At 40.1% G+C, this 15,374-nt stretch overlaps 2 protein-coding genes across 2 annotated transcripts; one reads left to right on the forward strand and one right to left on the reverse strand.

The window, feature by feature from the left end:
• The first annotated feature begins 224 nt into the window (after positions 1-224).
• dhx57 (DEAH (Asp-Glu-Ala-Asp/His) box polypeptide 57) lies at positions 225-11,327 on the forward strand. Its single transcript, XM_079473233.1, has 23 exons — positions 225-336; positions 625-1,052; positions 1,190-1,399; positions 1,551-2,443; positions 2,533-2,726; positions 3,712-3,833; positions 3,923-4,121; positions 4,289-4,413; positions 4,498-4,631; positions 5,034-5,088; positions 5,184-5,398; positions 5,568-5,684; positions 5,805-5,901; positions 6,058-6,231; positions 6,340-6,540; positions 6,650-6,926; positions 7,010-7,105; positions 9,050-9,133; positions 9,212-9,349; positions 9,456-9,530; positions 9,608-9,742; positions 9,849-10,049; positions 10,510-11,327. Exons 2-23 carry the CDS (start codon positions 652-654, stop codon positions 10,651-10,653), a joined length of 4,287 nt encoding a protein of 1,428 aa, XP_079329359.1. The 5' UTR covers positions 225-336; positions 625-651; the 3' UTR covers positions 10,654-11,327.
• Positions 10,669-14,900, reverse strand: galm (galactose mutarotase). Its single transcript, XM_079473234.1, has 7 exons — positions 14,558-14,900; positions 13,676-13,830; positions 13,325-13,531; positions 13,101-13,182; positions 12,711-12,861; positions 12,444-12,618; positions 10,669-11,426 (listed from the first exon to the last, which is right to left on the reverse strand). The coding sequence occupies exons 1-7, from the start codon at positions 14,742-14,744 to the stop codon at positions 11,349-11,351; spliced, it is 1,035 nt and encodes a 344-aa protein (XP_079329360.1). The 5' UTR covers positions 14,745-14,900; the 3' UTR covers positions 10,669-11,348.
• Positions 14,901-15,374: the final 474 nt, after the last annotated feature.

Genomic DNA, 15,374 nt, shown 5'->3' on the forward strand with positions numbered 1-15,374 from the left:
TTGTACGGATATAAATAGGCGTATAAACTGCAGATTAAATGACTATCGAGTATGTAAGAAAGTAACATATTTGTTTATTTGCACGTTTAATTATTCACGTATTTATATCATCTGAATAAAACAAACAAAACGTTTTGCTCACGAATATTATAAACTATAAAAGAGCGATCAAATAAATGAAAAACGAAAGAGCTTTTATTTTGGTCCAGAGTGGCCTTTTATTTTGACACATTAGCGGTTTCCGCCTTTAAGTGATTGCTGCAGTTTTCATTTCGCGGAATCGAAACTCAATCATATGACTCACATGTTATACCGGCGATGCGTCAGATATGATCGGTGAGTGTTCTTACATTGTTTTAATTATGCCCGAATGTACTGAGTTAAGATACAGCTTATAGCTATCTGAACAATGTGCAGAATCGGCTCTATATGATAACTTACAGTAGGCTACATCTGCTGCCGCGCTTACTGAACTCGTGTATGTCTACGCATTGGGTGAATATGTTTGCTGTCTTGGACATTACGATGTATACGTTAAATAGTTAAAATGTCAGATTTACAATTAAGAGGAGCTCGTGCTTTTCATGATAACTGGTTTGTGAAAGTGTATATTTCCTTTGATAGAAGATACATTGAAACGGAGCTGAAGTGATGAGTGGCAGGAGGGCGACTAAACCCAACCGGGGTGGAGGACGCTTTAATAAACCCAGAGGTGGCGGTGGTAGAGGTGGTGGCGGTGGCGGTGGTGGTGGTAGTGGCAGGAAGACTGCCACTGGAGACTGGGATGATGGAGATGACTTCAGCCTGGATCTGGGACCGAGGCGGTCACTTAAACCCATCTCATTCAGAGGTTCAGGAGCTGGCCGTGGTGGTCTCAGAGGGAGAGGAAGAGCTCAAGGGCCTCCCAGAAAACAGGAGGAGCCACCGAAGAGAGAGAGATTCAGACCAGAACAAGGGCAACTGCCTCTACAGAAGATTCACATGACATCTGAGAACAGGCTACAGGTCAAAGAACTGCTGCGGGAACTTCAAAACCCAGAGTATCACGCAAGGTGAGGTTGCCTTTCTAACACCTGATAGTTTCTGATATTTTGTATTATAAACACAGAAGTTATGAGTCACTGAGGGAACACACGAGTAAAGACATGAAGATGCATGTATTCTTCAATAATGTAATCTTGTCATGTAGCGGCTCTGATTATGAAGTAGGGGAGGAAGAGGACGAAGAGGAGGAGGAGTATGATGAGCTGGACCATCGTGAGGAAGGTCAGTTCTGGTCGACTCAGGATGATGGAGTTAAATGTGCTGAGGAATATGAGCGGATGGAGGACTCAGACGAGGAGAAGAAGACTAAACCGGAGCCAGTGATCTCCCTGTTTGCTCTGGGCACTCTTTGCAGGTACAGACAATTGCTAATGCAAGCATCTACTTGCACCTGCACACCTGGAAATATATATATAAACATTGAAATAAATGTAGTGAAACATAACACTGGTCCGGATGTACTTTGAAGATTGATTTGATGCATCATTTAATATTTTATGTTGCAGGTATGGTTTTGACCGCGAGCGCAGTAGACAAGCTTTGGAGGCTGGAACTGGAAAAGAAAGTGGGCCTGGTGACGTTGGAGCGACATTAGAGCTCCTCCTCTCCCAAATGTTCACAGAACGCTTCGGGTCTAGTGCCCTGAGCCTTCAGACATCTGACCGTCCATCAGAGGACGAGTGTGTAGCTTTGCGACAAGAAGAGGCACTGGCTTTGACCGCCATCTATGGGGAGCGCTTCTCCGAGCGCATCAGCAGTCGTGTTTGGACTATTAATCTCGATTTGATTTGGCTGGAAGAACGGCGGAAGAAGATTTCAGACTCCAGCAATCATAAACAGCAGTCGAGGTCCAATCAGATTTGTAGGTTTTACTTGAAAGGTGCAGGTTGTAAGTTCGGAAACCGGTGCAAGTTTAAGCACCAACGTCAGACTGAATCCAGCACCTCCAGAGATTTTTCTGGACCGGGTAGACCGGGATTTAACAGCGTAGATCCTCCCGTTTACCAGCTGGAGATTCGGTTCCAGACAGGCACCTTGTACCCCTTTCAACCACCACTTGTTGCCTTCAGTACCACTGATGAAAAGCTCTCAGGCGCGGGTCGCCTCAGCGTGACTGAGTATCTTTTCGAGCAGTCCATAAATGCGGCACAGGAGGGTGAGCCGGTGGTCTACACCCTCATCTCCAGCCTGGAGGAGGATGGACCTGTCAGAGAGCTGATGTCAGTTACTCATCACAAGTACAGCGCTCCACCTCCAGTGCTGGCTCCTCCCACTGCCGCTCCAGCGAGGGTCCGCAGTAAGAATGTCTTGGACAGCATCACTGTGACCCATACGGCAAACAGAGATCAGTCAACCGTCACTATAGAAAGCACACATTTCAGATCGAAACAAAAGGAAGGTAAGGGATTGGATAAAGAGTGTAGGATCAAGATACTTCCTTTTAAATTATACATTATAATATTTCAACTATAATTTGTACGAAATTAGATGCAGCCCTCTTGAGAGAGAATATCTACGATGAGCAGGAAGGGGAGGATGATGAAGACGAAGAGGAAAGTATCCCAGTGGAAACTGAGAGCTATGTTAACCTGAGGAAGAGGATGGTGAAGAAGACTGGGGTCAAAGCTGAGCAAATACAGCAAGAGAACAAGAAACTCTGCAGGGAGTTTAAGAAGAAACAGGTAACACATCTGTCACTTAAAATTACTATTCATATTTTTTTATAAGTTGCAGTGTTTATAATAAATGTTTTATTTGTGTGGGTCATTTTTTTGATTTATATGCCATCAAAAACAGAAACATCACATCCCTCATTCAAACAACATCTCTTCTTTGCATAACATACTGTATGTCTCAAATTATTCTGACACCAGATATCATTTTTTATATATTTTTTACTAGTGGGAGCAGGATGCTGTAGTTTATTTATGTAAGTTCCAGAGAACACAAAAGAAGATATTTTGAAGAATGTTGTCAACTGGCCCCCATTCACTTGCATTGGTTTTGTGTGTATACAGTGGAAGTGAATGAGGGCAAGTGCTGTTTGGTTACTAGTTTCTTCAAAATATCTTCTTTTGTGTTCTGCAGAAGAAAGAAAGTCATACAGGTTTGAAATGGCGAAGGGGTGAATAAATAATGACAGAATTTTCATTGGATTGGATTTGGTTCTGGTTTTGATTCCCAAAGAATGCACAGGCTACATATAGGAATAAATGTTATCTTTTTTGGATAAAACTATCAAATGCAAAAATGAAATCCCTTCATGTAATTCTACAATATCCAATCCTGCACGACTTCTGTAACATTAGAAGGGTGGACATTTAAAAAGTATGTTTTTCTCTCTTCCATATAATGAAAGTTAAAGACTTGGGCTGTCAAGCTTTAAGTTGACAAATATAGCCCTTAAAAGTTTGCTCTCTGCATGTTTAGTGAAACGATTCGTCTTGTGAGTCCATATAACAGGTTTGTGCTATTAAAAGCAAAATATGTACGATTTTTGCATTTAAAGTATCCAAAAACCACCGTGTTTTATATTTCGTTCACGCATTATGCTAAATGTTTCCAACAACATTTGAATCCATAGAAGGACAACTCCCATCAATCACATTTTGAGCCTTTAACAGTCTGAAATGTCTCAGTTCATTTCTTAAAATGTCTTTCTCTCAGTCCTCCAGGCGGTACACGTCTATGCAGGAGCAGAGGCAGAAGTTACCAGTATGGCTGAAGAGAGAGGACATTCTGAAGTGTTTGGATAAAAGTCAGGTTCTCGTTATCAGTGGAATGACCGGGTAAGAGAGATGACCTGCAGGATTTCTATTTCAAACCTTTTGCACCACAATTTATTTACATGACAAGTGAACATACCTTGATAACACAGGTGTGGAAAGACAACTCAGATTCCCCAGTTTATCCTGGATCGTTTCCTCCAGACTGGAAGGCCGGATGGAGTCACCAACATTATTTGCACTCAGCCACGGCGAATCTCCGCCATCACTGTGGCCACTCGGGTGGCCCAAGAGCGAGCAGAAGCCCTGGGTCACTCTACAGGCTACCAGATCCGTCTGGAGACTGTCAGGGTAACACTTTTATTTATTACATTTATCCACCATTGACATTTACTTGGAAAATATTTGACGCAAATACTGGCTCAAGTATTTATCTACAAGTTACTTAAAATGGGCCTTTATTCCCAAGCTTTACCACTAAACTACATCATCCAGTTACTGAATGTTTTTGTGGACAGTCTTCATGTACCAGACTGCTGTTCTGCACCACCGGTGTCCTCTTGCGGATGTTAGAAGGCGATGCTGAGCTCGGTGGAGTCAGTCACGTGATCGTGGATGAGGTTCACGAGCGAACAGAAGAGAGGTTTGTAAAATGCTGACATTGAAACAACAGCACCATTTTTGATCATGAATCCGAAGGTAACATGAATCCAATCCTGTCCTACAGTGACTTTCTGTTGCTGGTTCTGAAGGATCTGATTGTGAAACGGTCTGATCTGAAAGTCATTCTCATGAGTGCCACGCTGAACGCAGAGCTCTTCTCACAATACTTCAACAACTGCCCCAGCATCCACATACCAGGTAAACTCATCTCCTCTCACTGACACAGACTCATACAGATGCCCCGTGTCTTATTCACTAATGCAACTAAGCGGTACTTCCCAAATCACGATGTAATCTTTACATGCTAATATCTTTTACTGTTAAATTTTTCTATTATCCAATTCTTCTGAATTTGTTTATGTATTTAGCCAAATTGAAAGTGCATAGCAACTGCAAGTCGATTTTTCTGTTGAATGAAATCACGAGCTTTTATTTATAAAGAATCAAACCTAAAGACCATAACACTATTTTTGGTGACTTCCAGTGACTAGTGTTTCCTTCTAAAAATCCTTTGGTTTATTATTTATGATCCGTCACCAAAAATATTGATCTTTTGTACGTTTTCTATTTGTTTGTAACAACTGAACTTCCTGTTTGAAGGACGTACGTTTCCAGTGGAGCAGTTCTTTCTTGAAGACGCCCTTGCTAAGAGCAGGTACATGTTTTTATACTGATAGTCTGTGATTGTTTTGTGTCGTTACACACCGATACAAGTTTTATTACAGTAGAGAATGTTTACATGTTGTGAAGGTATGTCATTGAGGATGATAGTCCATACCGGCGTTCCACAAAGAAGAACAATCCACCCGGTCAAAGTGGCAGGACTGGGAGAGCGCAGACTCATGTGGAAGATCTTTACGATGATGGTGGCTGGTGCATTACCAACTTCATAAAAAAAGATTTGGTCAAAGACTCCGTACCAGACCAAATGCTTAGTCTGCCGGAGCTCACAGTCCGATATTCCAGTAAGAACGCTGAAATAAGTTTGATTATGTCATTTCATTGTGAATTCATTTTTTCCCTTCTTGTCTATCTTTTAGTCTAAAGTGATGATAAAGAGTGGAAAGCTTCCACAATTGATGCTGTATATTTGACTTGAGTAAGCAACTGTGTTAATGGACATCTCTTTTTAAGATTACTCAAAGTCCGTGCTGAGAACGTTGGCTGCTATGGATCTTGACAAAATTAACTTGGACCTGGTTGAGAATCTGCTAGAATGGATCGTAGATGGAGGCCATGGCTACCCACCAGGTACAACAAACTCCAATTTCATGTGGTACTTCATATGTCTGGAGAAATTTCAACCGTTATTTAAATATCAAAGAAATGTTCAAAAATATTTTTTCTGTGTATGTTGTTGGTGGATCGCAGGCGCTGTTCTCGTCTTTCTGCCTGGACTGTCTGAAATCAAGCAGTTATATGAACAGCTGCAGTCTAACAGGATGTTTAATAACAGAAGAACTAACAGGTGATGTTGATGTTTTTAACTGTACCGTGCCTTTAAACTTATCACTGGAGTAAACTGTCATTTTGTTTTTGGGAAAACTGTCCTAAAGGATTTTAAGTTCATCTGTGTTTGTCACAACTGTGTTGTAAACTGTCATTACCTTACCTCCATTTTCAGGTGTGTCGTTTATCCTCTACACTCCTCCCTGTCCAATGAGGAGCAGCAGGCGGTCTTTACCCGCCCACCTGAGGGTGTGACCAAAATCATCATCTCCACCAACATTGCTGAAACCTCCGTCACCATTGATGACGTGGTATATGTCATAGACTCAGGCAGGATGAAGGAGAAAAGGTTTGAGAGCCTATACACATCACATTGTTGTTTAGTAAAACCAAGAAAAAAGTGTATACCACTGTATTACATACACAATTGCATATCGGGTGTATGATTGTGTGTCAGGTATGATGCCAGTCGCAGTATGGAGAGTCTGGAGGAGGTGTGGGAGTCTCGCGCTAACGCTCTTCAGAGGAAAGGCAGAGCTGGTCGCGTGGCGTCGGGCGTCTGCATCCATCTCTTCACCAGTCATCGCTTCACACATCACCTTACACAACAGCAGCTTCCTGAGATCCAGAGAGTTCCTCTAGAGCAGCTGTGTCTGAGGTGAACCGAAAACCGATTAAAGAGCTCAGATCGTGAAGAGTCAAGATAGTTCTTGGTGAATAAAAGCAGCTATTAAAAAAAACTGCTGCAAAACTGGCTTTTTCCTCAGGGTTAAGGTGCTGGAGGTGTTTGCAGAACGTCCTTTAGACTCGGTCTTCTCTCAGCTTATCGAGCCACCTGCAAATGATAGTCTGGAAGCGGCTAAACAGCGACTGTGTGCTCTCGGAGCTCTGACGGAGAAGGAGACTTTGACGCCGCTCGGATGGCATTTGGCCTGTCTGCCTGTAGACGTCCGCATCGGTAAACTCATGCTTCTGGGAGCCATCTTCCGCTGTCTGGACCCTGCCCTCACCATCGCGGCCAGCCTGGCCTTTAAGAGCCCATTCGTAAGTCATAAGACTCTCTGTTGAAACAAGAAGCTGATACTTTTATCGTAGTGTTTTGTTAATAGAGATTCACACACTCACAGGTATCTCCCTGGGATAAAAGAGAGGAAGCTAATGAGAGGAAGCTGAGTTTTGCTTTGGGTAACAGTGATCATCTAGCCTTGGTGCAGGCATACAAGGTCAGTACGAGCTCAGATAAATGTAGTGATCCTTGATGTATATGGATAACTCAATGGATCAATTTATTTTGTGTTTCGCAAAGTTTCTTTTTTAAGTTTATCATTGTGGTGAGGAAGGCGGGACGAGAGCCGTGACGCGGGACCGGTGCGCGCACAGCTGCTTGCACTTATCACTCACGCCACCGGCCCCGCGTCACGGCTCTCGTCCCGCCTTCCTCCCCACAATCATGCATACAAAAATCACATTAAAAAAAATTCCATCGACAGTGCTTATAAAAAACAAATATTTTCACACATTTAATCATTTGGCTTTTATTTCTCGAATGCAGAAATGACAAGGTACTAGCATAGCTCAAAACAACAGTTTAATATAACCGTTATTAAAAATGAGTCGTCCAAAACCTCAGAAGTGTACATTTGATCGTTTTTGTCTTTTATGACTAATACTGTCCTCAAAAACCAAGTTCCAGACAAAGTCGGCCTTCATCGCTTCATCTCACCTTCCTGGTGCAATGTCTAGAATTGTCTAGAACTGTCTAGAACTGGAAAACTATTTTAAAAATATATACCGTAATTAATGATATAAGCTCTTAATTTACATGAGCTAAATTTACACTAAAACATTGATGCTACATAAAAATGAATATTACCACAAAATCTAGCAGCACAGAATTGTATAAGTTATGAGTTATGAAAAGGTTGTGCAAAACAAGAATTTGCCACGCTGTGTAATTTATTTGCTCAGTTAACAATACAAAAAGTACTCTAAACTGAGCAGATTTCCATTGATAAATCATTTTAGCAAAAGAATTCTGTTGCAATAAACTAAGTGGTTACTTTTTCCTTCTGAAACCTTGTATCTCGATATATTCACAAATCATTATTATTCATAACCCTTTATGTTTGTCACTAGGTTTTGCAAATATCTTGCCAATGATAAATATTCAAACGTGCTTTGTGCAGAATTCGATCAATTAAAGGAGCAATACGATGCCATTTCATGTTTCCTGTATCTTTGGCGTGTTATAACTTGTACGTAAAATAGCAAAAATTAAAGTCTCAAACCAAACGAGTTTTTTTTATTTAAAATCGGAGGCTCATCCAAACCTGCCTCAAACACCACGTTTAAACACGCCCCCACGTTTCTACGTCAGTTCGTGAGAAGCGTTGAAAAACACCGCCCTAAATGTAGACCCAAAGAAAGAAGGCGTGTCTATTCCCGCTGTAGTGTTGTTGTTGCTGCTGCCATGTCATGAAGACCTGTGTGTTTTCATTACAAAAGAATTTGCAACTGACTATTCAAACGTAAACTTTTTGCCGGTCCTACGATCACAAATGCAGAAATGGTTTTATATTTACGAGGCTGAATCCATGTCCCCAAAATGTTTTATTGATTTTGTCGTGTTGAGTTGACACAGCGGGCTGCTCAAGAGGTTTCTTTTTTTTTTTAACGAAACCTTACCGAACCGATCAGTTACGCTCCGCTGGCAAAGTCGTGATGGCAAAGTTGATCAATCCACTTCTGGATCATATTCGGGCTTGAACTCGCACGGTACCGGTGACTTTACCAGCTGTCAATATGCTTTCAAGGCTGATGTTCTGAATATGGTAATGGCGTTACATTTCCACGACATGCTTGAGATGTTCGGCCAATCATTGCACACAGCGCTTTTCACAACGATGAGCTTTGTTAAAAATCGAGGCGTTTCGGAAAGGCGGGGAACAGAGGAGCAACAGTAATGCACGCTAGGTGAAAATAAATGTAGTTTATTTTTACGTAAACACTGTATTGCACCAAATACAGACTAAATGTCAGTTTTAGCAATCCAATATGACCCCTTTAAAAGTGTTTTTCCATTTCCTGAAAACAGCAAATTTGGACATCTGAGGTTTTGGAAGGACAGTGTGCTTAAATGTGCTATTTGTCATGTGTGTTTTGTTCAGGGTTGGTGTAATGCCACACAGAGCAGCTCAAATGCCGGCTATCAGTATTGCAGAGAGAACTTCCTCTCCATCCGGGGCTTACAGGTGAGACTGCTCTCTGATTGGCTGTCTGTGGATGTCAGTCATTTTGGGATAACATTGATGATGTATGTGATCTCTCAGGAAATAGCTTGTCTTAAGAGGCAGTTTGCAGAGCTGCTGTCTGATATCGGCTTTGTGAAGGATGGCCTGAAGGCCAGAGTCATTGAGAAAATGAGCTCGAAAGGCAGTGATGGCGTACTGGAGGCCACAGGATATGAGGTAACACTGCATTCATATATTCAGAAAATATAATGTTTTTAATGGTGCTGACAAAAACCCATGGACACTGCTGTTTCTTAAACTAATGTTCTTTTCTTTCCTAAAGGCAAACTTGAACTCTGATAACACAAAGCTGATGTCAGCCATGTTGTGTGCAGCCCTGTATCCTAATGTAGTGCAGGTCAGTGCCTCAAATCTCTGGAACAAGTGCACTAGTTGTGCAATATGAAAGTGTTTAATAAGTTGTTGTGTGTTTAGGTAAGATCTCCTCAGGGGAAGTATAAGCTCACTAGTAAGGGCGCTATGAAGATGCAGCCTAAAGCAGAGGAACTGCGTTTTATGACCAAGAATGACGGAGCCGTCCACATACACCCCTCATCCATCAACTTTACTGTAATTCTATTTTACATACTAATTATGAAAATGAATGAACTATGAAGATTTTTCGTATTTTTGTACATTCCTTGTACACAAATATCTGATGTTTTAATCCGTGTAGGTGAGGCACTATGACAGCCCGTACCTAGTGTACCATGAGAAAGTGAAAACCAGTCGAGTGTTCATCCGTGACTGTAGCATGGTGTGCGTGTATCCCATGGTGCTGCTCGGTGGGGGTCAGGTCAACGTGGAGCTGCAACGTGGGCAGTTTACCATCTCTCTGGACGATGGCTGGATCAGATTCGCTGCCGCGTCTCATGAGGTAAAACAGACTCTATGTTCAAAATAACATATTAATATACCACTACTACTTTTTGATGAGTGTATAGTTTGTGTACTGTGAAAACTACCTCTTGCATTTGTCTAAATGTGTAAATGAAGCACACTGCATCTCACAATGTAAACAAATGTGCTTTAACTCATCTTTAAAAAGTTGATTTAATAACACAAAATTATAGGCAGCTTACACCGCACATATTGTGCAGTATCTTGTAAGTTAAAGCGCTCTTTTAAACACAGACACTTAATGTAAATGATAAAAGGCACATCTAGAGCCCTTAAGCACTTTCAAATTCACAATAATTTGTTTAACAAATCGGCTCAGTACTGTGCATCCTCAAATTGCCCCAAGTTACATATATCAAAATCATACAGACAGACAAACTTTGTTCTTGTCGTCTACGTCTAGTATTCATTCTGGGTTGTTTGTATTGTTTGTGTAGGTGGCAGAGCTGGTGAAAGAGCTTCGCTGGGAGTTGGATCAGCTCTTAGAGGAGAAGATCAAAAACCCCAGCATGGATCTGATCAGCTGCCCTCGAGGGTCCCGCATCATTCACACTATTGTGTCACTCATCTCAACACAGTAACACACATTGTAACATCCCATTAACACATCATATTTTCACAATTACCAAATACACACATGATTCAATGAAAGTGGGACGTTTGCCAAAAACGCCTTAATCGCAGTACAAACAAATCAAAAGCTTGATGAATCATAGAATCGCCTGAAACTTGTTTGGTGTTGTGTGACTTTACACAAACAGCCGTTAAAACCTGAGTCCATATTGGACTGTTTTTTTTAGTAAAATAATACAATATTGCAATTATTTAAACACTGAAAGCATGAATCTTGAACGTAAATCGTGGGGTATTTATGTCTACATGTCTGTATGCGTCAAATCAAATTAAAAGTGTTTTGATTCATATACTGTTCTGACAATGAAACGTGGACCTTTGTTGAAAATGAATGATCTTTGTTTACTTAATACAAACACAGTACAATTATTTTACAACTGATATTTGTTTTATTTGCTTTAATATATTTTTCGTTCAAACACTTTGAAACAAGTATTTCATAATCATATTTACTTTGCAATTATTTGATTGGTATCAATTATTTATTGGTAATAATTGGCCTCAGTTGTGAAAAGTGAGCAGTCTGTTGTTGCAGTCACTTCAATACAAATATTTATGCCAACGAAATAACTATGTTACGGATTTATGATTGATAATACACTGTTTATAGATGTAAAGAAGTAAACTGCAGCCTCATGTGACTTCAGATTATTGAGAATGTGAAGTGTGTGCTGTGTGTGTACTGCTCTCCCGGTCTCAGCAGAACATCAGGAAAATGAGACTTGAGGGGTAAGAGGAGAGTCATGTCATTCATTAAAAAAGTTTTGTTCATTTTTATTCTAGTAGACGCACTTTACATTAATTGTAATGTACAGTTATGTTCAAAATAATAGCAGTCCAACATCACTACCCAGATCAATCACTGCTTTTGGTAGAAATGATATGTCTATATGGCAAATATAGTCTTTACTAGTAGAGTAATAGAAAACCAACAGTCATGACTTGCATGCTGCTAATTCTGTGTAATTGAATCATCAATTGAAATGGGCGTGTTAAAAATAATAGCAGTGTGGACCTCAATTAGAGACGTGGAACCAGAAAGACGTGGAAGAAAATGGAAAACTTCCATTGGAATGGATCAAAGAATAACCAAAATAAACATAAATGTATCAGATTCTGGGGATCATGGATCAGTTTGAGTACATTAAAATGCTTAAAGAGGTCGTGTTGCCTTATGCCGAAGAGGAAATGCCCTTGAAATGGGTGTTACAACAAGACAACGACCCCAAACAGGGCAGTAAGCGAGCAGCATCTTGGTTCCAGACCAACAAGATTAACGTTATGAAGTGGCCATCCCAATCTCCAGACCTTAATCCAATAGAAAATGTGTAGGGTGACATCAAAAACACTGTTTTGGGGCAAAACCAAGAAATGCAGAGGAATTGTGGTCTGTAGTGCAGCACACATGTGAAGCAGGTCTCCGAAACCGTGGCTATACAACTAAATATTAGTTTGCTAATATATTAGAACGCTAAATCTTCAAGCATTTTCATTTCATACAGTAAATGTTTGACTTTGTAAACAAAAATGCAGACACTGCTATTTTTTTTGAACAGCCTAACAGTAATAACAAATGTGATACTTTTTTCTTCGTCTTTTGATTTAAAATAGAACGTGCATTGTTCCCAATACATGTGTGTATTGAAATAAAAGTTATTAAACAGATTTTGAGCTTTGCTCACTTTTTTTAAACACACTGCTATTATTTTGAACACAACTGTTTGTTTATTTACATTACCTGGTTAACAGCATCTGGCCAGTTTTGGGTCTCCAAACAGAATGCACTGTGTTTGGGGTAAGTCGCTTCACCTTTTCCCTTTATTGTCCCATCCAGGAAGTTGGACGTGTAGAACTGAACCCCAGGTTGAGTAGTGCTTACTTCCAGAACACGTCCTGTCCCAGGATGCACCACTCTATGGAAAGCAAGGAACAGAGAAGTATTACGACACATGAGGAGTCAACCGTACACCATCAGCTAGATATATTCTAACGTTATACACGTTACCTTGCACATTTTCGGTCCAGCTGTGTTTCACCTGGTGAGCACAGACAGAAGTTGTGGTCAAAGCCAGGACCAGGAAGCTCTTGTAGTCTGCTGCCTAGAAGGACAGGCTTCCTCAGGTCAAACAATGTGTCCTCCACAGGTTTTATTTCTCCTGTAAATGGAGACCAAGATGTAGACCGTTTCAACCAGTTCCGAAATCATACAGATGTTTGAAACATATACACATTCTCCTAAATGGACAATCCAAACCAAGACACGGGCTGTTACATTGGCTTGTAATTTGTTATCTTGTATTTGCAAATATGCTCAGAGTTAGTAAAGGAATATGGTTATAACATTTAAATACTTGTAGGACTTTTTGACAGTAAGGCTTGATTTCAGTAACACTACCTGTGGGGATCATTGTGTCATCTACAGGCAGGTAAGATACTGCTGAGATGGTTACCTCATGGTCGTAAATGTCTGGTGTCCCCTGAGGAAAAGGGACAAATGAAAATATGTGATTATGGTTAAACGCCATTCATATTCAAGAATATAGGCAGTATATGATCTGTCTGTCTGGGATTTTAGCTGTTCCATACTGTATACGTCATGTACAGTATGTGTGGTGTTACCTGTCCAGCTAGGTTGAAGTAAGAATGGTTAGTAAGGTTGACCGGTGTAGTTTGGTCAGTCTGTGCGTGGTACAACACACTCAGTGTGTTTTTCTCCAATCTGTAGGTAACAGACACGCTTAAGTTTCCAGGGTATCCCTCATCACCATCTGGACTAGTGTGACTCAGTTTCACTCCACTTTTCACGGCCTCTGCCATCCACACTGCCTATAAAACACACAAACCCACAAACTAAAATGCCTACCACAAAGTTAAAGTTTGTGTCTATACATACATATATATATATATATATATATATATATATATATATAAAGAACAAAAGGTTCTGTTCCAAAAAAGTGCTGTTTTTACCTTGTTAAAGCCCCGTAGCCCACCATGTAGAGCATTGGGTCCATTGTTTATAGCCAGTTTGGATTCCTTCCCATTGATCACAAACCGGCCCTTGGCTATCCTGTTAGCCACCCGGCCAACTACAGCACCAAAGTAGCGTGGGTTTGAGATATAACCTGAAGTGAATATTATTTATAGTTATAAATAATGTTACAGCTTTAAATAGTGTGCGGCCACAGATTTCATCTATTGTCTGGTTTCACAGCGGCTTAAGCCAGGACCAGACCAGACCTTGGTTAAATTAGGATATTCAAAGCACTTTTATACAAATGCCTTAGAAAAAACATCACTGGTGTGCATCTTGAGACATATTTTAAGATATGAGGGCAAGTTATTTTTAGTTAAGAGGGTTGAAACATTTATTTTAGTCTGTGAAACTCGCCATATGGGTTTATTATGATTATGTGTATGCTTCCTATGAAAAGACCTCATTGTTGATGGTATAAAAATGAGTGCTTAGAAGCATTTATATATTATAATTTTTACATTTAATTGTTACAGAGTTATGTATAATTGTAGTTGTGTTATAGGAACGAGTAAAACAACTGGTTTACAATAAGGTTTTATAATAAGTAATGGTTATGGAGGAACTGTTTATTTTTATTAGCTCTGGATTGGAGGTTTTTTGTAATAATTGATGAAACTAGATGAACCACATCAAGTGCGCGTCTTAGGTCACTCGATCTCCGTTGAATCTTTGTAGTGTCCAGAAACATATCAAGTCACGTCATTGGCAGAGAGAAGACAAGAACCTCATCATAAAACAATCATCAAAGTCATAAAAACAAAATATTTACATTTGTGATTAAGACATTAAAGTTGAAAGCCAATGGCAGAACTTGCCTTCTAAGTCATCGTATCCTAACACTATATCCGCACTTTGACCGCTGCGATCTGCTGTTGCGATGGATTTTATAACACAGCCCAAAGAGAGGATTTCCACACGGACGCTGTCTGAGCTCAGGGTCCATTTCTCCACCGGTCCCAGACCTGCTGCAACACCAAACTCCTCTTTGCACACTTCTGTCATTCTGATACTTACTCTACACGGGCTTTACGATAACCTTGCTGTAACTAACTACTTCATTACAATTAACAAAACACGACTACACCTTACAAGTTAATAAACTACAAAGTAGTGTCCCACTTCTGTTGTATTTTAAGCAAGTTCATATAGTTTGTTGGTAAATTACTGCCACCCTGTGGATTGGAGCAGTACTGTGCGTGACCCATTTAAAACGAATGAAAACAAATCCAAGAAATGAATGCTATCTAGTTCATAAAGTCCTCCTTACATATTTCTTTTGAAATCTTAAGAAATAGGAAAAACATTAACTGCAGTATAAACTCAAATTAGCTACACATACGATACATACAGTATATGTAATATGCAGAAATTACGTTTTATTATAAGGTTTTATTATTTATCCATAATTCCTCCAAATAATACCTCTAAATTCCTTTTAAACAAAAAAGTATACTGCAAAGAAATCTACTCAATAAATACTGTCATCCTTGGTAGATCTGAACATGTAGAGAAGCAATAAGTGCCTCCAACAGAGGCACTTATTGAGAGAATATGGAAGCTTTAAGGTTTGGTCTGCTATATTTATATTTTGTTCATTGCCAGTTTCTTATAAAGCCCAATCAATGATATTTC

This window comes from Barbatula barbatula, assembly GCF_947034865.1.
Source record: "Barbatula barbatula genome assembly, chromosome: 14".
NCBI classification, from domain to species: domain Eukaryota; kingdom Metazoa; phylum Chordata; class Actinopteri; order Cypriniformes; family Nemacheilidae; genus Barbatula; species Barbatula barbatula.